We start from the raw sequence: 27,290 nt of genomic DNA, 5'->3' as shown, positions 1-27,290 counted from the left end.
CAGAGCCTAGGGGAGAGCTCCAAGTTCTAGCAGGAGTGTCCAAAAGTCCTACTGAAAACCTAGGCCTCTGAGTGCAACATGCTTTCTTTGGTGTGGAGATGCGAAGTCAGTCATGCTTGCTTCCGCTGCTTTGTGGATCCAGCCTCGTTTTCACATGAGGCTCTTTGCAGTTGGTGCTCTGTCTGTGAATCAATATCCTGAGCTCTAGCTTGAGATGCAGATGAGAATTTGTAAGTGTCCCTATGGGTACGAAAGAAATGTTTCTGTATGTTTTGGTTGGTTGTTGTTATGTGCCATCGAGTCAGTTCCGACCCATAGTGACCCTGCACAGGGTTTCCAAGGCTGTAAATCTTTACGGGAGCAGAAAGCCTCATCTTTCTCCCGCGGGGCAGCTGGTAGTTTTGAACTGCTGTCCCTGAGGTTAGCAGCCTGATTTGTAACCACTACGCTACCAGAGCTCCTTATGTTTTGGTTTAAGTGGATATTTTTTTACTAATGGTTTTTGCTTGTTGCTATTTGTCAGCTAGCATTGATTTTTATTTTCCCTCTCCCCTTAGAAATGTGAAAGATGATTCCAGCACCCAAAAACGAAACATGGACTTTTGGTAGCTGGCCCTTTCCAGGAGAACCGTGACTAGGACTATGTAGGGTTCTCAGTTTACAGAGGCCATTACCCATCACGGGCTCCCTGAGGTAAAAACCAAACCAACAAACATTTCCATCTAGTCGATCCCAACTCAGTGTTCCAAGACTGTAATCCTTATAGGAGCAGACTGTGGATTGAATGGCAGGTGCTTACCAGCCAAGCGCCTTACCACTGCATTACCAGAGCTCTTCCCCATGAGGCCAGGTGTAGGAGTCTCACTTTAGTGAGGATCCTGAGGCCTGGAAGGGTGAAACAATGTCTAGTCACACAGCTGGGAGACACGGAACCAGAACTGGAACCCAGGTCCGACTCCAAACCTGAGTGTCGGGTTCCAGGCCCAGAAGGGAAAAGCCTTCTGAGTACACAGGGATGAGAGACTGACAAAAGTGACCAGGACCCAATCCAAAAGACCTTAGTTTATTACAGAAAAGAAAAGACTGTCCACAGGAGAGCTCACTGACAAAGGATGACCAACAGCTGTTTCCAGTGGTGACCGGCTGGATAGTAAAGTGAGGTGTGGGCTAGGCTCTTCCTGTATCATGGGGTATACAAGCTTCAGGGCAGTTAGGGTGGCATGCAGAACAGGGAAAACGGAGGAAAATCATAAGGCGCAGGGCTGCCTGCCCCTTCCTAGGGAACAAAGAATTTTGGTCTACATAGCGGGAGGAGGGGGCTATATGCTCTTTCCTCGACAGTGGGAGCTGGGGGAAGGGACAGGAGATGAGGTTTGAGTTGACACTGGGGTAGCCATTTTGGAGTAATAAAGTGTTGGACTAACGGCCGTTCCTAAAATTCGTAACAATCATTTATTAAAGACATGCTAATACCACACACACAGCTGAAACGGTTTTTCGTTGCCAGTTATTCTCAGCTACGGTGGGTATTGTCATCTTAACTCCTGCATTGGCCATCTCCCTAAAGTGAAAGGAACGCGTTTCTTTTTAAAAATTCATCGGTCTTGAGCTTCCAGGACCGGGGAAAGCTCTCGCGCACCGTCCTCATTCAGTAGTCCTGGGCAGGAAGGGTGATCTTGCGGATGAATTCTTCATACTTCACTTTGCCATTCGGGTCAATGTTCGCTTCCCTGAAAAGTTCATCCACTGCAATCAATCACATTAATTTTTCAGTTTGACTTTTGTGTTACATGATAGGACATTGAGGTCTTTGGGGACTGGGGCTCCCCAGAGGTCTTCCCTGAGTGTCCAACAGACTATTCTTGTAGACCAGGAAGTAAACCAGTAAACAAGGGACAAACCACGTCCATCCCCTTGGAGACCACTCAATTCGATTCTGAGCACAGTGTGCTCTCTCCCGGGCTGGGCCCCCGGGCTAGGGGAGGTGTGCTGGTCAGGTTTCAGTTGCTGAAGCTACACTGTTAATGTGTTTTGTTTTGTTCTTTTAAGAAGCCCCTGTAGCTGTATTTTCAGAAATCTCTGGTCTGGGTTTCACCTTCCACAGCTCAGCCTCCGACTACCTTGGCAGATAGGACACCTGGAGCCCGCCCTGTGCTGGTGTCCGGCCTGCCCTTGACCAACCAGCTTTCTCTTCCAAGTCAGCATTTTCTACCACCCCTGTCCTCATACCAATGACTTTGTGACAAGAGGTGTTTGTTACCATCACCTCTTAAAAAGCAGTGTGTGTGTTTGGGAGTGGGGGTAATCAAAAGAAGAAATAAATCCAACTGTATCCATAGCTCCAAGAGTACAAAACTGCCATTGTTTTGGGGTGCTACTCAAAAATCACTTCATTTGCTTATTTCTTCAGGTTTTGGATTCAGGGACCCAATACTAGCTTGTCCCAGGCATTGGCAAGAAGGCCCCTTTCAGCCTATAGTCTCCATGGCAACCTCTCCAGGCTACCTTTGGCTCTTTGGCCCTTCCTAACTCTGCTGCAAACCCTCACACTACCCTATGTGGACTTCCCTAGCCCCAGATGCCCCCAGCACACAACTCTGAGCAGTTAAGAAAAATATCCTGGGATTCTCCAAAAGAGTGTAATTACCATGCTCTGCTGAAGGTCGTCAGTGACAGAAGTTTTGGGTATTTTTAGAAAGTTGCGGGGACTGCAATTTATCTTATTTCACTGAGAAACTTCTACCCATCAGCCTGTTGCTTAAGACTATCCCAGTGGATGTGCTCAATGCCAGCTCTGGCTTTAGTTAGCAGGGGCTCCCAGCACCCACTTCCAGCCAGTCCAGACTGTCATTGCGGCCTCCTGACCAGGAGAGGGCGCACTACTTCAAAGCCAGGCGCTGGAGCCCACCAATGGTAAAATAGTGGACCACTCACTGTCTCCCTTTGAAGAAGCAGGGTGCTCAAGTCAGCTTATTCCCAGGCCTCAAAAGGGAGAGGCTGGCCTGCCAGTCTTCTGCAGCTGCCTCAAGAATTTATGTGTGTGTGTGAATTGAAAGAATGTTTATTAATAAAATTGAAGATTTTTCTTTCACTCCCCTTGGTAGAGGATTCTGACTTCTGGCATCATCTTTCCTGTCCCCCACTGCAAGAGGAAGTGAAACCTGTCTTTCAGCTTGTCTGGAACACATTACCAGTTTCTTTGAAATGTTTCTTTGATGGTTAAACAAATAAGAGATGCGTGTAAGTTTGGGGGCTGTGGTGTTTGCTCTAGACAGAGATCATTAACCACAAGAATTAAGACACTGGCTGGTCCTATCTGCTTACGCTACCCATGGTACATAAAGACCAAGGTGTCCTCAGAATCCGAGAGGGAAAGAGAAGCCCTGTTTTCCGCAGTTCATATGAAAACAACCACAAGGAAACATGAGACTGTGATCGCTGCCCGCCTGAAGAAGCACGGGGGAGGATGAAGCTGCTTTCTGTGGCACTATTTTTAAATGCTTTGCACTGTGGCTTTTTAACTACATATAAAATCAAAACAAACTGATTTATAGAGAGCTTTTGGAGGGACTACGGTAACCTCATTCCATACTGAGGAGATTGAGGCAAATGTGGCTATGCAACGCAGCCCACCTAAAGTCTCCCAGAAAGAGGGGCAGTCGGCATGCAGCATGACTCCACACCTTCTCAACCCCTCTTGGCTTGTTGTAAAGTCAAACCCTACTTTAATGAAATACCAAAAGTTCTCTCAAAATGAATCCTTGCCCCCCCACCAGTTGTGCCCTACCTAATTCTCCCACCCCAACCATAGGCAAGCCAGCCTAAGTAGAAATTCCAGCCTCTGGGGGTTCAGCAGAGTTTGGGGGGCTAGCTGGGCAGTATGCCCTCAGGCTGGAAGAACACCCACAGCTGTCCCAGTTTTGGAGTCATCCTTTACAGTTTACAAAGGGCTTTCGCGGAGGTCCTAGGGCCCTTGTTCTGCTCTGCATCAGAAGGTATGCTGGGCTTCTGGAAAGGCCTGTGGTGGAGCCCGAGGACAGCAATTCTCATCCAACCATCGCAGCAAAAGGCACCACAGAACCTCCAGGAAGAGCTCTTAAGAGCTGACTGAGTCATGAGGAAAGGGACCAAACAGCATCTAAGTTTGGAAGTTCTCAGCATCAGCAGCAACATCAGAAGACATCTGTGCCCCAGATGGGAGGTGGGTTGGGGGTGGGGTGTTCCTAATAGACCTGCATTCAAATCCTAGCTCTGCTACTCCCAAATACTCACTTCGCTTCACAACCTTTCTTTATCATTCATTAGAAGGTGGGTAGGAGTCCCTGAGTGGTACAAAGGATGAATGTACTCAGCTAACCAAACCAAACCAAACTCGAACCAAAACGTTGGAGGCTCAAGTCCACCCTGAGGTAGAACCTCAGAAGAATGGCCTGGCAATCTACTTCTGAAAAATCAGCCACTGAAAAATGACTGGGTGGTCCGGTGGACTACTGACCAGCCTGAGGCCAGAAGAACTAGATAATGCCTGGCTACCATTACCAACTGCTCTAAAAGGGATCGCATTAGAAGGTCCTGCATAGAGTGGGAGAAAAATATGAACCAAACCTCAAAATCATAAAAACAAAAAACTAACCAAAGTGTATTGGTCAGATAGAGACACAGGTGGAAGCCTTGAGACTATAGCCCTTAGTCCCCCTTCAGGTCTGGAACTGAGCTCAACCCTTAGCTCAGTTTTCAGCCCACAGCCAGCTCTATACAATGAACAATAACACTAGAAAGGTATGCTTTCCTTAGGACAATGAACCATTTGAGATAAAAATGGCAGCACTTAAGCCAAGGAGCCTTGGTGATGTAGTGGGTTACCTACGAATTACACTGCGAACTACAAGGTTAGTTCACCAGAGAAAGATGAAGCTCTCTACTCTCATAAAGATGGACAGCTTGGGAAACCCTACACAGGGTCACTGTGAGTTGGAACTGACGTGTTGGCACACAACCATCCCACCACCCTACCACTTACTCAAAGACAAAGTTCAGAAGAGAGCAATGAAAACCGGAGCCACAGGGAGGGACTGAATGGGATGTGATGTCACGTGGGGATCGCAATCAATGAGATGAAACAAAACTGTGTGTGGAAAGGGATCTGCTCTGCAAACCTTCACCCAACTCACAGTAAGAAGTTAAACAAAGAAAACCCTGTGGAGCACAGTTCTACTCAGACACAGGGTTGCCGTGAGTCAGCCGACCAATGGCAACTGGTTTGATAAGGTGAGTAACCGCGCCCACGGGGGATGTCGTGAACATTAAATGGAGGCCCACTCTGAAAGCTTAAACACAGGGCAGGGTCTGGTGTGGCGCTGTAGAATAAGCACTGGAACACAAGGTCGGTTTGAACTGCAAGGTTGGTGGTTCAAATCCACCAGCTGCTCCTCGTAAACTCTATCCTGCTGTGAGTCGGAACTGGTTCCGTGGAGCTTAACAACATGGACCCAAGTCGATGCCTCCCCTAGCAGATTTCCCCAGGCTGTCCCACATCCTCCAGGGCCCCAGGGGAACCCTGTCTCTTCCCTTTGAACTGTGGTCCAGATTATCCCTAGTTTGATGTTAGGTCCCAGTCTTCTGTGATGCACCATCACTTGTGAGGGTCTATACAACCCAGGTGGCACTGATTGGGCCCTGGGGTCCCCTTCCAACTCCTCCCCCAGCTGTTGGGAGGCTGGTTCCCAGGCTCTTACCTTCTTTGTGGGTGAGCTTCTCCCCCAGTCTCATGAGCTTTGACCTCAGCTCAGCTGCCATGATGTAGCCTTTCTTCTCCTTATCTGTCATCAACATGGCCAAGAGAATTTCTTTCTTTGGGTCTTCTTGTTTGATTTGCATGTGCATAATTGTCAGGAAAGTAGAGAAATCCAGCTCTCCATTTTGGCCTAGGAACCCCCCACCCACCCACCCAATACAGCAGAGTGAGTAGCAAAAAATGACTCTTCTTGGGAAAGCCAACCAAGTAGCCTCCAGCCCGAGCCTTCTCAGTGAGCGTGGAGGCCAGCATGCTCAGGAAGACCATAATGGTGTGGTGGTCTAAGTGGGGAGGACAAAGCACTTCTTAATGAGTTCCCACCCTGAGCCACTCCCGGGACTGGACCTTCACTATCTCATCCTCCCAATAGTCTTCAGAGATTGTGGTCACCATCTGCCTGCTAGGGCGTGGCAGGACCCGGAAAGATCACCCTCCCCCAACTGCCTTCTGGGGGCTTCCCTCCTGCTTTGAGTTGCAGGAAGGAAGCCCATGTGTCCACCCCTCCTAGAGCAAGCCATGCTTCCCTGCCAAGGAGACAGCCACAGGATGGTCAGAGGATGACCCCACCTGAGCCCTCAAGCCCCAGTCCCAGCCTGAGTGGTTCATTTACCTCCAACCCAAGCTCTGTCCTGCAACCCTAAATGCCTCGGGGTTGCTTCCACCCAAGCCCTGAGGAAATTGGAAATTGGACCTTCCACCTCAGTGAAACTTCCTGTTTGGAGAAGACAAAAGCCACCAACTTCTTTGGAGCTCCCAATGGGGGTTCTCAGGTACCAAACTACTTAGTGTCCTGTCACCAGGCACTGTGGCCCGTCCCAGGATGGGCCCAGTAATAAGCAATGCTGCTGTAGCCACGCTCTATTAGGCCTCCGGGAATCCTAACAGATGGTGTCTAGCCATGTAAGGGATGGGGAACTGAGAGCCAGAGACTGACAAGTGGCCTTGGGGCTTGCTCCAAGTGCTCTTTCAAGGCCAGCCCCCCCTTCCTGAGTGCCCCAACAAACAGCAGCTTTCCCCTCCCCCCAACGCTTCCTGATACCCCTCGTTGTTTTTTTTTTCTTAAATGTGGTGTTTGTACAGTATGTTCCCATCACAGAAAACGCAGGAAACGACCAGGAAGGGACTGAAAAACTCCCATAATCCATCATCAGTAGGAACCACTTCTAAGGAATTGGGCATGTTTTCTTCCAGACCTTTGTTAGCAGCGCTCTTGACTTTCAGCAGGTCAGCCTCTGAAATCAGAGGAACCCATTCCAGTTCTGATTCCAGCATTGGCTTGAGAACTTGGAAGTTACCTGGTGGTTTCACACCTGACGCTACACCTGTACCAGCAGGGGGCTAGGACAGTGTCTATCTAGCCCAGCATGAGGGAAGTCTACAATAAAGGGAAAACTTTCATACAAAACTGGGGCCAGCTGTTAGTATAGGTTTGTGATAAGCTTACTGGAATGCCTGGACCCCCAGGTCCTCTGTGAAATGGGGTATCCTAGGTGTCTGCGAGGATTCTAGGAAGCACAGGGATGCTGGAATAACTGGCTAGGTACCCCCACAGCTCAATCCTGGTTAGCTCTGATGGCCACCTGCCCCTCACACTTCTGAGCCCTCCACACCTTCCCCCCACTGGGCCCCACCCCACGTGACTTACCTATGTGGTGAGTGTGGAGGTGCCGCTGCACCTCCCCCGGCGTCGGGCTGGCCCCCAGGCACCTCATCACCACTAGCAGCTCTGTGGCCTTTATCTTCCCCTTCTGCTGCTTGTCATACAAGGAGAAGCACTCCTTGTACTCTGTGTGCAGTCCCATGGGAGAACATCAGCTGGGCGCCTTCCCTAGGCCTCCACCATCCCTAGGGCCCCGCCCCCCCTTGCTCCCAGCACCTCTCCTGCCCCACCCCCACCCCCCAGCCCACTCTCTCCCTCCTTCACTCCTAAGGTTGCCAGTTTTGTAAATACAGGCCTGTCAAGCTAAATTTAATTTCAGGTAAATGATGAATAACGTTTTGGCATGACCTAACTCAGACAGTCCTGGTGTGGTGCCTTAGGATAAGCACTTGACCTCAAGGTCAGCGGTTCAAACTCACCAGCTACTCCTCAGAAACCCTATAAAGGGTTGCTATGAGTTGGAACAGACTTGATGGCACTTAACAACAACTCAGACAAGCACTGGGCAGCTAACCACAAGGTCAGCAGTTCAAACCCACCACCTGTTCCTTGGAAATTCTATTCAGGGTCACTGTGAGTCAGAACCGACTCCATGACATTTAACAACAACAAAATATTGTATGAAACACACTAAACTAGTATTTGTTGTTTATCTGACAGACTAAACCAGTATTTTACCTGAACTCCATTTCTCTCCGACTTTTCCTTCCCTTGCTCCCCTACTATAGATCTCTCCCCTCCACAGTTCCCCCAATTCCCCTCCCTCCCTTCCCCTTCTCCTCTCTCTTTGCTTTCTTCCTCCCTCTCCTTCTGGGAGCTCAGAAACTCAGGGCAGACTTCCCAGACTTCCAGGTGGCCTTTGCAAACCAGTTTGCCTGGGATAATAATGCCTCTGGGTTACTTTGAGAATCTGATTTCTAGGAAGGTCCTGCTGAGAATGGTTGTCACTCCATAAAACAAAACAAAAACATCAAACCTGTTGCCCTAGAGTTGCTTGGGACTCATGGGGACCGACCCCATGACCCCGACCCCATGACCCCATGCGTTACAGAGCAGAACTGCTCCACAGGGCGTTCTTGGCTGTGATCTTTAAGGAAAGGAGCCCTGGTGGTTGGTGATGCAACAGTTAAGTGCTAAAGTGCCTAACTGCTAACTGAGAAGTTAGCAGTTCAAACCCACACCGGGTTCTTCCGGAGAAAAACCTAGTAGTCTGCTCCTGTTAAAAGTTGTTGTTGTGAAGTCCTGCCGAGTCAGTTCCGACCCATAGTGACCCTGTGTAGGGTTTCTGAGGAGTGGCTGGTGAGCTTGAACCGCTGACCTTGTGGGTCAAGCCGACTTACATACAGTCCAGCGCATTAACCTACAGAGCCACACCGGGACTCCCTATAAAACGTACAGCCTAGAAAACCCTGTGCAACAGTTCTACTCTGTTGCTACGAGGCTGCCCACGGCCATGGCGCTACTCCCAACTCATAGTGACCCTACATAGGATTACCACTGCTATAAACCTTTACTGGAGCAGACAGCCACATCCGTTCCCTTCAGAGTAGCTGGTAGGTTTGAAGTACCTGTCTTTAGGTTAGCAGGCTACTTTTGAGTCTAACTCAGTTAGATGGCAGTTAACAGCAACAATCTTTATGGAAGAAGACTACCAGGCCTTTCTTCTGTGGTGCTGGTAGATGATTTCGAACTGCCAACCTTTAGGTTAGTAGTCAAGTGCAAATGGTTTAGACCCCCAACCAAGGGCCTCTCTCATCCCATAGATGGTGTTTACTATTGTTAGTATTAAAACAGTCCAAACTTTGAGTCCAGTGCTCTTAACCCCCTGCCTCCAGGTTGCTGAATGCTCAAACTGTTGTCTAATATAGGTACTGAACTGTTCTTCAAGACTCCAAGGAGTACTGTCAGAAAGTCCTTCCCGAGTCTGACCTGGATTTGGTCTGCTGTTTTCACTCTGAGCCACTTTTTACCCAGCACTGAGTGGTGACATAGCTGTGGCCCTCTAAGTCCCCAAACTCACAGCTCAGCTCAGCTGGGTGTGGACTTCATACCCACTGTGCCTCTGGTTTCCAACCCTGGAGGCGAGTAAATACAGCTGGGAAGCTTACAACCGGTGGGCCCCACAGGCAAGTGGGGTAGGGTCTGGCAGTCATTAAAATAGGTTAAGAAGGCTCCCCAAGAGGTCAACTTGACAGAAGAGCCTTTGTGGAGAGCCTGGTTAAGTGCTCAAACTCTAGGTTAGCTGTTCAAACCTGGTGATCGGCTCCCATGAAGAGTGTTATTAGGTGCTAAGGAGTCTGTTCCAACTCCTGTCGGCCCTGTCACAACAGAATGAAACACTGCCCGGTCCTGCGCTAGCCTCACAATTGTTATGTTTGAGCATACTGTTGCTGTCACTATGTCAATCCATCTCATTGGGGGTCTTCCTCTTTTTCTCTGACCCTCCACTTTACCAAGCATGATGTCCTTCTCCAGGGACTGGTCCCTCCTGATAACAAAGTTTTTCCATCCTCATTCTGGATGGATTTTTTCCAAGACAGATCTGTTTTTCTAGCAATCCACTGTTGTTTTTGTTGTTAAGTGCCATCAAGTCGGTTCCGAACCATAGCGATCCTGTACAGGGTTTCCAAGACTGTAAATCTTTACGGGAGCAGAAAGCCTCATCTTTCTCCCACGGAACAGCTGGTAGTTTAGAACTGCTGACCTTAAGGTTGGCAGCCCGATTTGTAACCACTACGCTATCAGAGCAATCCACAGTACTTTCAATATTCGTCTCCAACACCACAATTCATATGCATCAATTCTTCTAAGGTCTTAATTCCTCATTTTCCAACTTTCACATGCACATGAGGTGACTGAAAATACCAAGGCTTGGGTTAGGTGCACCTTTGTCCTCAAAGTGACTTCTTTGCTCTTGAACACCTGAAAGAGGTCTTGTGCTGCAGATTTGCCTAATACAATACATTGCTTGATTTCTTGACGGCTGCTTCTATGAGTGCTGACTGTGGATCAAAGCAAAATGAAGTCTTTGATAACTTCAGTCTTTTCTCTGTTTATCGTGGTGGTGTTGGTCCAATTTGAGGATTTTCGTATTTCAAGCTCTCTTCACTTCCAGCCAACACGGCTGCCACTGAGTCTTCCTCCAACCCTAGGAGGCAGATCTACTCTGTCACTTGGAGGCACTATGAGTCTTCCAAGGCACCTAAGAACAGGTGAGTCTAATTCAGTCCCATTTGTTTTCCCAAAGAGGCAAGTGAGACCCACCACTTGCTGAAGCTTCGTAGTGAGAATTCTGCTGGCCCAGGCGCTTTGGGTGCCCTCTCAGCCCTGGACTGTGCCCTTCATGTACCACTTCTCTCTTCTGCTTTTTACATCACCCACATGGTTCCTCGGCAGCCGGGACCAGCCTCCCCTTAGCTGATAATAACAATGACAGTCTACCCTACTGAGAACCCCCTGACCCTCACTCCTCACAACTCATCTATGATCACAAGGTCAGTGGTTCAAACTCACCAGCCACTCCTTGAAACCGCTATACAGGATCGCTATGAGTTGGAACCAACTCAACGGTACTTCACAACAACCTCCTGAGGCTGATACCATTATTCGCTTCATTTTGCAGACGGGGCAGTGAAGACTGGATCAGTGAGAGCCCACACAGCCACCGTCCAATCGGCAGCCTATTCCAGGTCAGAGGGTCACCAGACACAGCAGAGAGGGGGAGGGACCCATAGTCCTTAATGAAATCACACTCCGGCCTCCCACTTCCTGGCCACAGTCCTTCGTTCTAGGATTTCTGGAGGGCCTCTAAGAAAGGCAGGCGGGCCCGGTGGGGCTGAGGGACAATGACTGGCCTTTGTAATTGCAGAGAGGCTGAGAGCGGAGGGTCCCAGCCTGCTCTTTCAGAACTTTTCAGAGTCTAAGGTCTCCTGGTGTAATGTTGTTGAATCAGGACTGGACTGCAAACCACAAGGTCAGCAGTTCAACCTCACCAGCGGCTCCTCGGAAACCCTACACAGGGTCACTGTGAGTCAGAACAGACTTGATAGCACTTAGCAAGAAGCTTCAGAAAGGCAAAGTAAAGACAAGACCAGGTGGTAGCGGCTGCAGTGGCTGAGCCTAAGACCCCAACCCTAATTCCCTCCAAGAGGGGCTGGCCTGGTCACGGCACATCAGGGGGACAAAAAAGGTGCTTCTCTCTGTACCCAGGAGGGAGGGGGATGTGTCGTGGCCACCCCACCTTGTCCTTCTGGGTGGGTTTTCCGGAGACTGAGTGGTCTCACTTCTGAGTGTTCAATGTCATCCTAAGACTCTTGTTGCCACTGACCAGTGCTGGAGACCATGGTCACAAACATGGCTCAGAATCAGAGCTGGCCACAGGTGGGCCCACCTCCCATAGATCTATAATGATGCAAATTCTAAAACCAGGCTAACAATCTGTTCAATTCAGTATGCTCTGTCTTTCTACCTTGACAGATTGACCCTTTAGAGGTCTGGATGGCCAGCTTTCTAACAGGTTCTCCAACCAAAATAAACAATCAGACTGGCCCGGACCTCCTTCTCCACCATTGACCATACTAAGTATTTTATTAGTTTTGTTTGGTGTGGATTAAGCCAACTAGTTAAGCCAACTAGTTAAGCCAACTAACCAAGAAGTTCGAAGTGTGAACCCAACCAGAGGTACCTTGGAAGATAGGCCGGGTCGTCTGTTTCCTAAAGGTCACAACAATGAGAACTCTATGGGACACAGAATGACTCGGACACACATGGGGTCACTGTGACTTAGAATCAGCTGGACGGCAATTGGTTTGGTTTTCTTGTTTTTGTTTGTCGTTCACTCGAAAGCGAACCCCGTGAGGGTAGGGCCTTTGACTCTTGTGTTCACTGCTGATTCTTTAATGCCCACCACAGGACTGGTACAAATAAAGGATTCATAGATTTGGTGTGGAGTCCTGGTGTGGCACTGTGGGTTAATGCGCTGGATTGCTAAGTCAGTTTGAACTGCAAGGTCGGTGCTTCAAGCTCACCAGCCATTCCTCAGAAACCCTACATAGGGTCGCTGTGGGTCGGAACCAACCTGACAGCACTTAACAACACCACAACAAGTATTTGTTGAAGGGCACATTCTCCTTTGTATAGCGGTGAGTATCCCTGCCTGTCATGTGGGAAGCCAGGGTTCGATTTCCCGACGGGGAGCTCAGCATCATTTGGATTCCTGATGTAGCGCTGTAGGATCAGCACTGGACTGAGACACACAAGGTCAGCGGTTCCCACTCCATGAAAGAATGAACTGAGGTAAATGAATTGGATTTCAACACAAAAACAAAACCCATTCCTTTGAATATGCAAATGTGCCAGGGCAGGTAAGAGCCTGTCTCAGTTGATCTAGGGCAATGGCAGTTGTGCCCTGGTGGATGTTTAACAGGCAGTTTTAATGGGGAGATGTGCATCTATAAATATGTATATAAATTTATTATAAATGCTACCAATGTTAGAGATGAAGTCCCTGGGTGGGACAAATGGTTAATGCACTTGACTGCTGACTGAAAGTTGGAGGTCTGAGTCTATTCAGAGGCACCTCAGAAGAAAGGCCTGGTGATCTGCTTCAGAAAAAGCAGCCTTAGAGCTGCCATGAGTCAGAATCATTTGACAGCAACTATTTTTTTAAAAAAGAGGGCTATGGATTGCAGAATAATAATAATAAGATGCACAACAAGGCGCCTGGGTGTCGTTGTAGGATAAGCACTAGACTGCTAACAGCAGCCACTCCTCAGGAGAAAGTTGTAATAAAGTTAAATCCATTCTCTAGATCTCAGGAAACACAACTAACCATTTTCCTACCAATAGGCTGCATGCTTTGACTAACTGGAATTTGCTTTACAAATCCTGACAAGAAAGGAATGGGACAATTCTCACTCAAAGGCAGTATTCCTTGAGGAGATCAAGAAGAGAAGCTGATGTGGAAAATAGTTTGGTGCAGTCTTGCTAAATCTGAAAGAACCAACAGATCTGAGTTGGAAGAAGTGCAGTCAGAATGTTCCTTGGAGGCCAGGATGGCCAAACTTTGTCTCTCATACTTAGGACATATTGTCAGGAGGGACCAGTTGCTAGAGAAGGATATCATGTTTGGTAAGGTGGAGGGTCAGAGAAAAAGAGGAAGACCCCCAACGAGATGGATTGGCCAAGTGGCAGCATCGATGGGTTCAAGCGTGGAAACAATTGTGAGGTTGGTCCAGGATCGGGCACTGTTTTGTTCTGTTGTGTATAGGGTCACTATGAGTTGGTCCCGATTCAATGGCACCAAACAACAACAACATGGAGTCCTGATGTGAAGCACTGGGCCCGAAGGCCAGTTTGAACCATAAAGTCGGTGTTTAAACTCACCAGCTGATCCTTGGAAACCTTATACAGGGTCATTATGAGTCAGAACTGACTCGACAGCACTTAACAAGCAACAAGAATCCTGCCTATCGGGAATGAGGTGGCTCTGTAGGATAAGCACTGGACTTTGAAACACAAAGTCAGGGGTCTGAGCCCACCCAGGGCTCCCTGGGAAGAAAGATGAAGATTTCTGCTCCTGCAAAGATTTATAGCCTCCGAAATCCTGAGTTGGGATCAGCTCAATGAGTGGGAAGATACATAGTATTCTTTATTATAAATTCTGTATCATGATGGAGTTTTGTTGACTGCTTGTACCAGTAACCAATTTATAGTTGCCATTCGACCATGATTTGACAGATGGAATTGGTACCAGTGACTTTTCCCATGAATATATTGTTATTAAAGCCGACATGGGATCTCCTGCTAACTGATTTCTCATCCTGTACCAATTACATTCGTTGCACTGAAGCCTCTTTGCGAAGCTTTCGCACCACCGTGATAGATATGAAGGAACTGGAATTTTGTTTGCTTCTACATTTTTACATAATGGCTGGGTTTGACAAGGAGCTCACAGTATTCCTGAAAATGTACCAGTGGGTTCCAGGACACACCTGGTAACACCCACCCTGCAGCGGGCCCAGGGTCAGGCTGTGACGGGTCCCCTCAGGCCCTCACTCACAGCCTGGTGAGGTGGTTCCACTCTCCCTATTTCATAGATGAGAAAACTGAGGCTTGGCGGTGACTGGACCCCAGGTCCTGCTGCCTACAAGGTCATTGTCCTTCCCACCTCAGCAGGCTACCCTATCCAGTTGTTCATTAAACATTTATGGACTTGTGGTGCCCGATGCTGAGACACAAAGAGAAGCTTACACTTCTGGGGACCTCGGGGGGGCATAGCGTTATGTGTTAGGCCTCTACTACAGTTAAACATTCTCTCTCCATCCTCAGAACAAACCTCAGAATGAGGGAGAAAAGGGGATGGTGAGGCTGAGAGCTGGGCTCCATCCCCAAGCCCACCCAAGGAGGAGGGCCTGTCTTGGGCAGGCCCCACTCTAGCTTTGGCCTTCCTCTTGGTGTGAGGAGAGGAATTGAAGGAAGCTGTCCACCTGAACCCCACCTCTTCAACTCCACTCTTCTAGGCCAAGTTCTGAGGAATTCTTGCCCAAGTAACCTTAAACCTACTTCCAGGGGCACCCCAGTCCTGGATCTCCAGGGCACCCCAGAACTGAGGTAGCTGTGATCCCATCATCTCCTGGCTTCAAGTTGAAAATGGTTGGGGAAGGCCTCAGTGAGAAGACAGAGCAGCAGAGAGCTGAAAGAATGGGGTGAATAAAGGTGGAATGATGGCTGTCCACTTGGGACTGCTTCAGGGGCACAGCACCCATGGACAGCTGGTGGTGTCTCCCGCAGGCTCCAGGGTGGGCTCAGCTGGGTCTCCCCTACCAGAGGCACCAGTGCTTCAGCCACAAGGCTCTCACTGGCCTACTTCTGGGCCCCCGTGTTTTCTGTAATCCAGCCCAAGTCAGATCTGTCTCACCCCCGACACTTCTTGGTCTGACGGAGGTAGAAGTCTGGTTGGGGACCGACAGGTCACGCTGTAAAGTGTTTACACAGAGACAGGTTTGATATCAGAGCAGAGGGGACCTTAAAGACCACCTAGTCTTACTCCGATTGTATAGATGAGGAGATTGAGGCCCAGAGAGAGGAAGTACCCTACCCGAGGTGGCCGACCTGGCCCTTTTCTCTCTTTCAGTCCATTACAAAACCCCTTCTGTTAGTGTGTTAGGCCTCTACTACAGTTAAACATTCTCTCTCCATCCCCTAACTCCTGTCTCCCCCCTTGTTGTTGTTATTGTTGTTGTTAAGTGCCATCAAGTTGGTACCTTATGCACAGCAGAACGAAACACTGCCCGGTCCTGAGCCAAACTCACAATTGTTGCCACGCTTGAGTCCATCGATGCTGCCACTTGGCCAATCCATCTCTCTGGGGGTCTTCCTCTTTTTCTCTGACCCTCCACCTTACCAAACATGATATCCTTCTCCAGTGACTGGTCCCTCCTGACAATATGTCCGAAGCATTAGAGACGAAGTTTGGCCATCTTGGCCTCCAAGGAACACTCTGGCTGCACTTCTTCCAACTCAGATCTGTTGGTTCTTTTGGCAGCCCATGGCACTTTCCATATTCTCCTCCAACACCATAACTCAAATGCATCAAGTCTTCTCTAGTCTTCCTTATTCACTGTCCAGCTTTTGCATGCATATGAGGTTATTGAAAGTACCATGGCTTGGGTCAGGTGCACCTTAGTCCTCAAGCTGACATCTTTGCTCTTCAATATTTCACTCCCCCTCAAAAGACCTATCAGATTCTGGAGGAAGAAAACCTAGTTCTCTCTCCCATCACCCCTGCTTGTAAACCACACTGACAGATATAAAACCCATAGTTCTACCTTTGAGCCCTCTCCCCCACCTCCACCAAGCCCAGGTCTCCTGCAACAGCTGCCCCTGTCCATGGGTGGGCCTAGCACAATCACCAGCCGCCTTCCTCCCACTGATAAAAAATGAACAGAGCAAATGGCCTAATGAGATCCATATTTTGCTTTGACTTAGTAATTAAAGAGCTAACACAACCTACCATTAATCTGGTCCTGGGTAAGAAACTTGGCCTGCAGCAGAGAGAAGGGTCAGGGAAGGACTCGTTAGATGGCCCACTCCCCAGCCCTGTCGGCAGACCCGGGGGACATAGACCCTCCACTCACCATCTGTCCTGATCTCTGGGTGCCACCTGTGAGTTCCTGCTCCCAGACTGCTGATCTCAGTCGTCTTTCTTCCTGGCTTCAAGTCGAAAGTCCGCCAAGCAAGGTGGAGGCCTCCGGTAATAAATCCGCGCTGCCATGGAGACCGGGCCCCACGCCACTGGGGTCAGATTCCAGCTTCCGGTGCCCCAGCCAGGGCCTGAGCAGGCGAGGAGGCCTTGTTTTTGAGGAAGTGGGACTTCAGGGGGCCCTCCCCAGACTTTGGAGTCCCTGCCTGCCTTGGGAAGCTCACTCTGAAGCAAAATGAGAAATACTGTTGTTCCTTCCTGGGTGAATTATGTCCCCACCAAACTCCCTGGTGTGGCACCAGAGTAAACTCTCAACCTCAAGTTTGGTTTGAACTGCAAGGTCTGCGGTTCAAACTCACCAGTTGCTCCTCTGAAACCCTATACAGGGTCGCTACGAGCCAGAACCAACTCGACGGCACTGAGCAACAACAAAAAGATATGTGGAAGTTGTAACTGCAGTGACGAATGTGGCCTTGTTGAGAATCAGGGCTTTCCTTTGCAGATGTGACACTAGTATTGTTGTTGAAAGAAAACGAAACCAATCCCAGTACTGTCTAGTCAATTTCAACTCACAGCAACTCTACAGGACGGGAGGAGTGCCCGACGGTTCCCAAGGCTGTCATTTTATAGGTGCACATTGCCACATCTTTCTCTCTCAAAGCAATTATGGGTTTGAACTGCTGACCTTTTGGTAAGTAGCGGAGTGCATAACCACGGCATGACTCCCTGGAATACAGTGGGTCCTAATCTTAATCCCTGCCGAGTGGCATTTTATACAGAGCAGAACAGAAAGTCACACACAGGGAAGACCCGTGACAAGAGGCACATGCATATAAACAACAAAGGAACAAGGATGGCTGTCAGCCACCAACCGTCCAGAGAGAGGCACGAGCAGGTCCCCTCTGGAGCCCTCGGAAGGACTCCACAAGGCCAGGACCCTGATTTGTGTTCTTAGAAGTCACCTACTTTGTGGTATTTTGTTATGGCAACACTGAATACCCTGCACCCCGGAGGGGTCAGTGAAACACACAGGGTCCTGGACACCTGTCTCAAACAGGCCTTCTCTGTCTCCCGGGACTAAGCAAAGTGGAGGTAAGCACCCCTGTAACAGGCACTCAACACAGGATGTCACATTACTCAGGACACGTATCTTGAAGACCAGAATGGAGTCTGTCCAAGATGGCACATCCGAGACTCAAAACTGACTCCACAGCTGTGGGATGCAGTGTTACACAAAGAGACTTTGGGGCCCCACATGTGAACGCAAATCCTTCCTCTGACCCTGACTTGCTAAGTGGTCATTTCTCCTCTTCTGTGCCACATGACAGGGCCGCTGAATCAAATGGCCAGTACACAGCTCTCAACAGATGTCAGTTCCCTTCCCTCCCTTAGCAGGAGAGGGCGGGGTGGCCTGGGCTGAGGCCTCTTGGCACTAACTGCTGACACTTCTCTTTGCTCAGTGGTTTGTGCTGCTCCCCTCCCCAATAAAGGAACCTAGGGCAGGATGGGTGTTTCCCAGAGCAACAGGGCTAGTGTGGGCTTTCCCTTTCCATCTCGGAGATGCCATTTCCTGTGGTGGGGCGGGAGGACCTTGTCCACAACTGTCCAGTTTGTCTGTGGGGCTTCAAGTTCAGCGTTCTGCCCACCTGGTTAGGGCCACTGCTCCTAGACCAAGGACGAGTGAGTTCTAGTGAGGGGATGCCTTGGGCCAGTAGAAGCATTACCTCTTCCTAATTTGTACAAACATTTGTGGACTGGGGGGCTACCTCTGGTCTCTTCTCTCCCTCCCTCCTTCTCTGAGGAAAGTTCTCCAACATTGTCCAAATTGTGTCTCTTGATTTACGTCTTCATCGTCGTTGGAGAATGTGTTTGTGGATTCTGGCTCTTCCCCACTGGGTGTGAAACGGAAGCAAGGCTGGCTGCTCTGAGAGGCAGGAGGAGGAAGTGGGAAGCAGGCAGGGTCTTGCGTGGGCACTGGGTAGAGCAGGGTCTCATAAGGAAGCCTGGAGGGACCAAGCTATGTACAGCTCTGCTGGCTACATGCCAAGTCCCTGTTTGGGAAGGCGTGGGAGATAAACGCATTTCCTTGAGGTGTAGGTCATGTGTTGGTGGTGTTGTGTGCTGGCTAGCAAATTCTTACCCTATGTGAGTTTTCCAGGCTGTAGGTGTCCTGGTGTGGCACTGTAGGTTAGTGTGCTGGACTGCAAAGTTGGTTTGAACCACAAGATCAGTGGTTCAAATTCACTAGTTGTTCCTCAGAAACCCTATGTTGTTGTTGTTATTTGCCATGGAGTCAGTTCTGACTCATAGCAACCCTGTACAGGGTTTCAGAAACCCTATACAGGGTCGCTATATCAAAACTGTGAGTTGGAACTATGAGTCAGAACTATGACTTGGAACCAATTTGATAGCACTTAACAGCAAAAACAAATTTTTACCGGCGAGTCCTGGTTGTGGCACTGCAGGATAATGCACTGGATCGCCAAGATTAGTTTGGACCACAAAGTCAGCAGTTCAAGCCCACCAGGCACTCCTAGGAAACAGACTTGATGGCACTTAACTTCACAGGAGCAGACTGAGTTTACAGGGTTTGAACTACCAACCTTTTGGGTAACGGCTGAACTTTTAGGCTCTTCCTCTGTCTGCTGCCTCCGCCCCACCTGCTGGAGCCTCAGGAAAGTAGACAGAGGCATTCTGAGGAGTCACCCTCCAGCCCTCAGTCTGAGCTCTAGGTAGGTTCAGAGCATGTCTGCAGACACAGCAGACCTTAGAGGCCCACTGAGCTTTGCTCCTCTCAGTCCTGAGCACCCCCAGAACGAAGGATCCAGAGCTTAAGCTTCAGGTCTGTATTGGCGGAAGTGTCCTCCAAAACTCAGGCCACCTAGAACCAGTGAAAGAGACCTCATTTGGAAAGGGAGAATGTTGCAGATGTAACCAAGTGAAGATGAAGTTAACCTGGATTAGGGTGGGCCGAAAATCCAATGACTTTTGTCCTTACCTGACCAGAGCAGGTATTAGATTCACCAGGTGGAGGGTGGGGGCAGAAACCTCCATTTATAACTACTCTCCTGCTATCTTATACTCAAGTGCCCCTAGGGAAGTGTTCCCCATAAGACTGCCCAGAGCTCAGGGAGAAGGAGGTCCAAGGCTTTACTACTGTTGCGCTTTCTGCCCTGTTCTAGTCACTCCCATGCCTAGCTCCTTATTCAGCTTTCTGTTTTTCACACTTCACTTATCAAGGCCCCTGACACATACGATAGTCAAGTCCTTCCCCAGAGCAAGGGTTTGAAGGGCCCGAGTCCGCATTGTAGGGAAGAAATCAGATGAGTTTTCTGTTTGGGGGGGATTTCTTCCTAGACTCAGCTTGGTCCCCTCCATCCCTGTCCACCACCTACTGTGTCATCTGACAGCACCTGCCCCAGTGAGGCTGAACACTTTGAATTCCATGGGTCCAGACAGCAAAGGATCAAGGGAATCGGTCACAGCTAAGTGCCAACCTGCAACAAACCCGCAGCCCCCTTCCAGCCTTAGGGATGGGGCTGGCAGGCTCAATGGGACACCCCAACTTCTCTAAGATAGCTGTGTAGGACTAAGAGGCAACACCGCCTGTTCCCCAGCTCTGGTGCCTGTGAGGTGGTATGGAGGGCCAGTGGGCAGTAGCAGACGGGAGGCTGGGTGGGCCTTGAGGTCTGCCCAGGGGGAGCCCCAAATTAGCCAGTCCCCCTGGACACACACACACAAGAGAACTCCCTTCTGCCCCCCAAATCACACCCAAAGCAAGAAGCAACCACTAGTCAAGCTCTGCACAGCCTTTATTCACACACCTCCCCTTCGGAGGGTGCCACCAAGGACTGGTTCAGATGGGCTTTGGGAGCCCTAGGGAGGCTACAGCAAGGGGCTACCTGAGAATACGGGCAGAGGCTAGGTCCTGTTAAGGCGAGGCAGGCAGGTCCCTAACACACACACACACAGGTCCCTGACACACACACACACACACACACACACACACGTGGGTCAGTGCTGGCTGGGACATGAGGCTGTGGAGCCTTCAGGTATGTGGAGCTTTGGACCCACAGCCTGGAAGCAGAGGCAGGCATGTGATTCAGGCCAGGACGAGGCTGGCTGCAGGCTCAAGGGGCCCACCCCACCCTTGCAATGGGCCAGAGGGCCTCGTAGACCATTTGAGAACGTGGACTTCAGTGTAGTTCAAACACTTGTGGCCAGGCTGTTAGGAAGGGGGTGCCCTAATTCTTCTGGAGCAGGCATAGGGGGATAGGAGTGTCTGGCAGACAGAGGGAGACAGTAGGAGGCCACAAGGCTAGGCTAGTGCAGTAAAGGAGACAGTAGGTCAGAATCATGGGGGGTGGGAAGGGGCTTGAGGTTAGGGCATACACATACCTCCCTGGTGGGAGAGGGCAGTGCCAGGCAGCGGGGCTTCAGGATGTAACAATTTATCCCAAAGCTGTCCTAAGACTCAGCAAGCCTAGTCCCCTGCTCTACCTTGAGACTACCTGGTATAAAGGAGGCCCACAGAGGGGAATGATTTGCTCAGAATACACAGAAAGTTCATGAAACCTGTCCAACCTTGCTTCCAGGTCATGGTGGTGAGCAGCAGGCTGAGTCCCCTCCCCACTTACAGCCCGCCTCCAAGCCTCTCCTATTTGGCCATCAATGGCCCCCACTTTCCAGAGGACAGGGCCCAGACCTTGGCCAAGACATTCTTCCTAAATCTAAGCTGGGAAGACACTTGACTTTATAGAAACCTGACCAAAACAATGGAGTCTTATGACTCACTCCACGCACGCGCGCACACACACACACACACACACACATACCCATCCATGTGCACATCGCTTACCCTGCCCACGTTTCTGTCACTGCTGCCCACCAGGGGCGGGCACACGCACACACACACAGTGTGCTCAGAAGCCCCTCCTAGTCCATGGCCCACCCAGCAGTGCTCAGTGCTGGCTGCTGATGTGGAGGGTGTAGAAGGCCCAGGGCTCAGGGACGTAGATGACGCCTGGGTACTTCTTCCTGAGCACGGGATCGTTCCACAGCCAGGCAACCCAGAGTGCCACCAGCAGGAGGGTGAGGGTGAAGGAGTAGAGGAGGAAGAGGCCATTGCTGTCCAGGAAGAGGTGCTTACGTTTCTGGTGCAGGACAAGGGCCAGCATGGCAAAGGAGGTGAAGATGAAGAGGATGAAGATCTGGCCCTCGGTGACCAGGTACCTGAAGAGGCCAGGGGGCAGGGTGAGGCGGGGGCAGGGCACCCCCATCCTTCCTGGCATTCTCCCTGTGCCCGAGAAACAGACTATCATGCCAGGCTCAGGAACTCGGGCTGCTCGAACGGCATTCCACCTGCAGCATTATTGGTTTGGCTTATACAGGTATGGTTTTAAATGTTGAGTTTGTTGCCACGTTAGATTACCCCAAAATGTAGCTGCGTCACTTCTCTGGTCACCCTAGGTCTGTTCTCACCACGTGACAAAAACTGACTAGAGGAGGAAGTGGCATTGGTTTACAGTTTGCCACAGTCCCCACCACTCCCTGCTGCCTGCTTGCTGCCTTCATGTCACTAGCTTGTTTTCTGTTGGCATAGGAGTTTGGGAATGCTGTTCCAATGTATGGAGTTGTCATGATTATTACTTTGAAGACTGGGGCAGAGTCTCGGCTCTCCCAGGGCTCCTTCAGCTTGTGGTGCTATACCTAGCACCGTCCTTGCCATGTGGACCCTCGCCCTGCACCAGTTCAGTCTCACTTGTCGCAGGGATTTTGAGAGTCACCTGGTCCACTCCCCTGCCGCTGGGGAGAGCTGCAAGGCTGCCTCATCTTCAGGACGCTACAGCTGTGCTATACAGTGGCTCAGCCACCTCGGGGAAGCCCCCTTAGAGACCAGGTAGAACCTGCACAGGGGAACCCAACCCAACTCCACTACCTTCAGGTCCACTCCCACTCTAGGCGTGTCCTACAGGGCAGATTCGAACTGCTCCTTGGAGTTTCTGATATTGTAGAAGGAGACAGCCTCATCTTGCTCCCGAGAAGCAGCTGGTAGGTTCAAACTGCCAACCTTTGGATTCGCAGCTCAATACTTAACCCACAGCACCCCCAGCAGCCCTAAGTGCCCAGGTCACTGAGATGAGCTGGGTACACATTGGACAAGGCGTTGTGCTGCGGCCGTAGCTCCTATTGTAACTACCTATCAGGGCTCCAGCATGCTTTGGGGGAAGAAGTGGGCAGGAAGCGCTCCACATTGAACCTGTTTCCTTTTGTTGCAGTTTGAATCCCTTTCTTTTTTAATCCTCTCAGCTGACCCTCTCAGCCAGTAAGGGACAGGCCCCAGAGCAGCCAGGCCCTTCCTTCCTAGGATGTCCACACTCCCTGGGAACCTGTCTCCAGGGGAAGCGACTGAAGAGGAGGTAAGAGGGCCTGAGAGGGAGCCCCTCACCTGGGGTCCCCTTAGCAGGTCTGTCGTCAGATTGGATGTGTACTGCTGGGGCTCACTAAATCCCCACCAGGCACCCGTATGTCCACTCACCAGTAGTACAGGCCACTGGGCACCACCAGGAGCAGGGCTGCCCCCGGCATGGCGCTCTCAGCTTTGGTGGCAGTGAAGCAGCCACTGAAGTACATGAAGAGGATGAGGAAGAAGGGGACGTACCTGCAACAGGGAGGCAGGAGCCGTCAGGGTCTGCCGGCTGCCCCTGTTCCTCACTGTCATGGGTGTTTGCTCAGTGTGTACAAAATCCTGACTTGATGCTTAGCCTTTCCTGCCCTGGGGACCCTGGGTGGGTGAGGACCTGGGTGGGGACACTGGGGGCCTATCCATGTGGGGGTGGGTGCCTCTGTCTTCCACAAACACCCCAAACACAAGCAGCCCCTGTGTACCCCGCAGGGCTGAGCAGAGAGAGGCTGAGGTCCAGGTTAACGAAGGGAAAGAACACCACATGCCAGCAGCCCCCACTCAGCCCACAGCCTCAGCCCCGAAGCCCCTCGCTTCCCCACAGCCCCCTGCTCTCAGCCACCCCTTCTCTTTCACCCCACCCCCCACCCATAGCCACCCATACACCTAGACACCTGTTTAGACCCTGAGCCCAGTGAGCCCAGAGGAGCCACTTCCTGGCCCTGAAGCCAACCCTGGAGACACAAGGGTACACAGTGTGTGTGTGACGTAGCAACTAAGCTCCCACTCAGATGTAAGACCACCCAGGTCCCAGAGTAGTTCTCACTATTGCTGGTGGCCCTGTCCAGCCCTCCCCGCTCAGGCCTCTGTATTTCCTGTGGAGTGGAGTTTCTGAATCTCCTGTGGCTGAGTCTCCACTTCTGAGGTTTCCTCTAGGTGGTGGGTGGGAAGGCGTGGGGAGAACACAAACAGCCCCCATGCCCACAACTGAATCCCATTGCCTTAGACACAGACCACACGCCTGACTGGAGGGGAGGGTGCCCCCGACTGTATCCCCACATCACCATCTGGGGGAGTTTATTAGGGCTGCACCCTCCTCCCTCAGCCTCCTCAGGCTCCAGACTTGGCAAAAAGGGCTGGCAGCTGCTCACTGCCCTCTAGTGGCCGTCGGGAACACTGCGGGCTGGGAGGCAGTGGGCAGGATGCCAGGACCCAGACTCCAAAGCAGAAGCCACCTCCCCAGGGGCCATACTCACAGTACCCTCCTGTGGACACATGAGGCTCGGGAGGGGGGGATCCCAGAGCCCCGGGGGACAGAGAGTGGCCCCATCACTCACCACATGGAGTGGCCCAGGTACTCATCATAGTAGTAAAGCAGCTCAAAGGAGTCGATCTGCAGAAGCCAGGACGCAGCGGGTCAGAGCAGGGAGTCAGCCCTTCAGGGAGGGGGCCTGCCCCACCCCCCAGCACCTGCCCTCATTCTCTGAACTCTACCATAGGGCCCAGGTGAGACCCCTCACTTAGCAGATGGCGGGTTGGGGTCATTTCCTTGTTGCCACCCCACCCCCCCACCCACACGGCACCTTTGTGCTGACAGTGCTCATGTGCGGGGAGGGGAGGCGGCCTTACCAGCGTCTCTGGTTTGAGGTTCTTGATGATGGGGTTCTCCCGAACCGACAGGTGGTGCTGGTAGCCACTGAAGAGCAGCCGGTGGTTCACGGAGTCGCCCACCAGGTGGATGCTGGCGCCCATGATGAAGGTGATGATGCTGACATAGATCATGGAGCGCGGCAGGGTCCGGGGGGACCGCTCGATGAGCTGGGGTGCAGAGGGAGTGTGTCCCCACAGCCCGACCCCTCCCTCCAGCTCAGGGAGGGTATGTGGCACCCTCTGCTTCCCTCCTGGACAGCTGGGCAGCGATGGAAGCCACTCAGGAACTGGCAGGCCCTTTGGTGAGCTGTGCCAGCCTCCAAATCCTCACAAGGTCCAAGGGAACAGCACCCCCTTTCCTCAGGCCAGAAACAGAGGCCAGCACCTCATCTACAGCCACACAGGAGCTGGAGGTGGCAGGCTCCGGGGCCCCAGTCCTCACCACCCTCAGTGGCACCTATAGCCATGGTGACTCTGGGTGGCTGGGTTGCACTGCTAAAGGGACCCTGGGATTCCTGAGTGACTGGTTCATAGCAAACATGGGGTCAAGAGCGGTACTGTTTCAGTAACCATTTAACTGAAAAGGTGCCTTTGAATTCTGTGATCATAATCGTCCTGCTTTTGGAAAGTTGAGCTGTCGTTCTTAAAATGATGGGGACAGTAGATGGAGGCAGTTTTTAAGAGCTCTTCATTGACAAAGGGCAGAGGTGGCAGCCCAGTGACACCAGAGGCCCTCTGCCATGTGGTCCCAACCATCCCTGACCTCTCCCTGGGTACCTCAATCACTCAATCGCTACCTTAGCTTCCCCAAATGCCTGCGTCCCAGGAGTGGAACGACCCCTTCAAATCAGGTGAAAGTAGAACAAGATGCCGTCTACAAAGTCGCTCCCACCCTCTCATTCCTACCTTCCCTACCAAGGAAGGCAAGCTCCTCCCTTCTAAGATGCCCTCTCTCCCCCACCGCCCAGCTACCAAATCCTGGCCTTGTGTGGGTCAGTGTGAAGACCCCTATGGCACAAAACCCCAAAGTGTGCTGAGAATATATATAATGACTTAGAGTTGTCATCAAAAATTTAACATGCGTCTCTTTTAACTTAGAAATGCCAGGCTGGGTCTAGCTCACCTGCAGAAATAAAACCCCAGCGATACCGGAATTTCAACCTCTTTTTCTTTCACACTCTATCAATAAAATATGACGTGACGGCAAACTAACAGAAACAGGCCGGTTTTCCAAGCAAATCTTAGACTACAGATCTGTCTTCCCTGAACCCCTTCCATTCACCCACCAACACACTGGGCTGGAGTCCGTACCACATGCCCCTTCTGGGCGGTCTTCTCCATCCCTCCTGGCCAGAGGCAGGCATTGGCACCTTCCTTGATGACAACTTTCAACCTCGAGTCAGGCAGGGGAAGAGACAGAAGGAGGGGGGTAGAAGGGTGGGGGTGGGGATGGGGGTCTGGCCTGTACCTTGAGCAGGAGGAAAGGTGTGATGATGTTGTAGGCCATGTGGAAGTAGTCCCCCACGCTGGGCTTGTTGAGGGGAAACCATTCCAAAGGGAACACCAGCTGGAGAGCAAGGAGGGCGTGGTGTTCAAAAGGCCCTCAGGAAATCAGCCCCCGCCCCAGCCCGTCTCACACACACACCTCTCTGTGATCTCTGGGGACCCTCCTGGCATCAGAAGGTATTGCTACCAGACAAGGAGAGTTCCAGAGAGGGCAAACAGATTTGTTGCCAGGCAAGGCTGAGGTGAATCTGGTGTCTAACCTGTGACCTGCTCTCAGCAGGTCCTAAATAAATGTCCCTGGACACCAGCCTGGGAGCCAGGAGGCTCCGCTGGGGCTCAGCTGTACCACCAACTTGCTGGGAAAGCCTGGGCAAGTCCTTTCCCTCTGGAAGCCTCAGTTTCCCCATAGGTAACACAAGTGGGGTAGCTCATTCCTCTACTTGGATCCTTAGGGCTTTGGCACTCCAGGTTTCAGGGCGATGACATGATCTCCTGACCACTACGTCAGTGATCTGCCTCCTAGGAGTGGAACCATGCTCTATCTACTCAGTGACAGGCAGGCCCTTCCAAATTAAGTGACAGTAGGAAAGTAGCTCCCACCCTGTCATTCCTACCCTCCCTACCAAGAAAGGCAAGCTCTTCCCTTCTAGGATGCCCTCTCTCCTCCCCCCCAGCTACCAAGTCCTGGCCTTATGTGGGTCAGTGTGAAGACCCCTATGGCATAAAACCCCAAAGTGTGCTCCCAGAAAATGCTGAGAATATGTATAATGACTTAGAGTTACCATCGAAAATTTAACACACATCTCTTTAACCTTAGAAATGCCAGGCTGGGTCTAGCTCACCTACAGAAATAAAACCCTAGAGGTACAGGAATTCAACCTCTTTATCTTTTACACTCTTATCAATAAAATATCACGTGATGGCAAAGTAACAGAAACAGGCCAATTCTTCAACCAAAAAGGCTGAAGAACATAGCTGATTACATTACAGTACATCTCGACTAATAGAAACCTAAGTAGTCATTAAGATAAATGATACTTTATATGTACTAACCTAGAGAGTTGTTGTTGTTGTT

At 51.0% G+C, this 27,290-nt stretch overlaps 2 protein-coding genes across 2 annotated transcripts in view; both read right to left on the bottom strand.

The window, feature by feature from the left end:
• Positions 1–1,610: 1,610 nt before the first annotated feature.
• CALML4 (calmodulin-like 4) lies at positions 1,611–20,103 on the bottom strand. Its single transcript, XM_006866577.1, has 6 exons — positions 20,070–20,103; positions 16,669–16,805; positions 16,468–16,498; positions 7,440–7,580; positions 5,736–5,924; positions 1,611–1,746 (listed from the first exon to the last, which is right to left on the bottom strand). The coding sequence occupies exons 1-6, from the start codon at positions 20,101–20,103 to the stop codon at positions 1,649–1,651; spliced, it is 630 nt and encodes a 209-aa protein (XP_006866639.1). The 3' UTR covers positions 1,611–1,648.
• Positions 20,104–21,617: 1,514 nt separating this feature from the next.
• The window catches only part of CLN6 (ceroid-lipofuscinosis, neuronal 6, late infantile, variant), a 19,185-nt gene continuing 13,512 nt past the window's right edge, over positions 21,618–27,290 (bottom strand). Inside the window, exons 3-7 of the mRNA XM_006866556.1 lie at positions 26,178–26,276; positions 24,689–24,877; positions 24,397–24,452; positions 23,195–23,317; positions 21,618–21,888 (exon numbers count right to left, since the gene is read on the bottom strand). Of these exons, the coding sequence (XP_006866618.1) occupies positions 21,618–21,888; positions 23,195–23,317; positions 24,397–24,452; positions 24,689–24,877; positions 26,178–26,276 (738 nt within the window). The remainder of the gene's footprint in view (positions 21,889–23,194; positions 23,318–24,396; positions 24,453–24,688; positions 24,878–26,177; positions 26,277–27,290) is intronic.

Source organism: Chrysochloris asiatica, unplaced genomic scaffold, assembly GCF_000296735.1.
Source record: "Chrysochloris asiatica unplaced genomic scaffold, ChrAsi1.0 scaffold00092, whole genome shotgun sequence".
Classification (NCBI taxonomy): domain Eukaryota; kingdom Metazoa; phylum Chordata; class Mammalia; order Afrosoricida; family Chrysochloridae; genus Chrysochloris; species Chrysochloris asiatica.
Note: the sequence above shows the minus strand (reverse complement) of the source record. Positions and strands in the feature narration are given on the sequence as shown.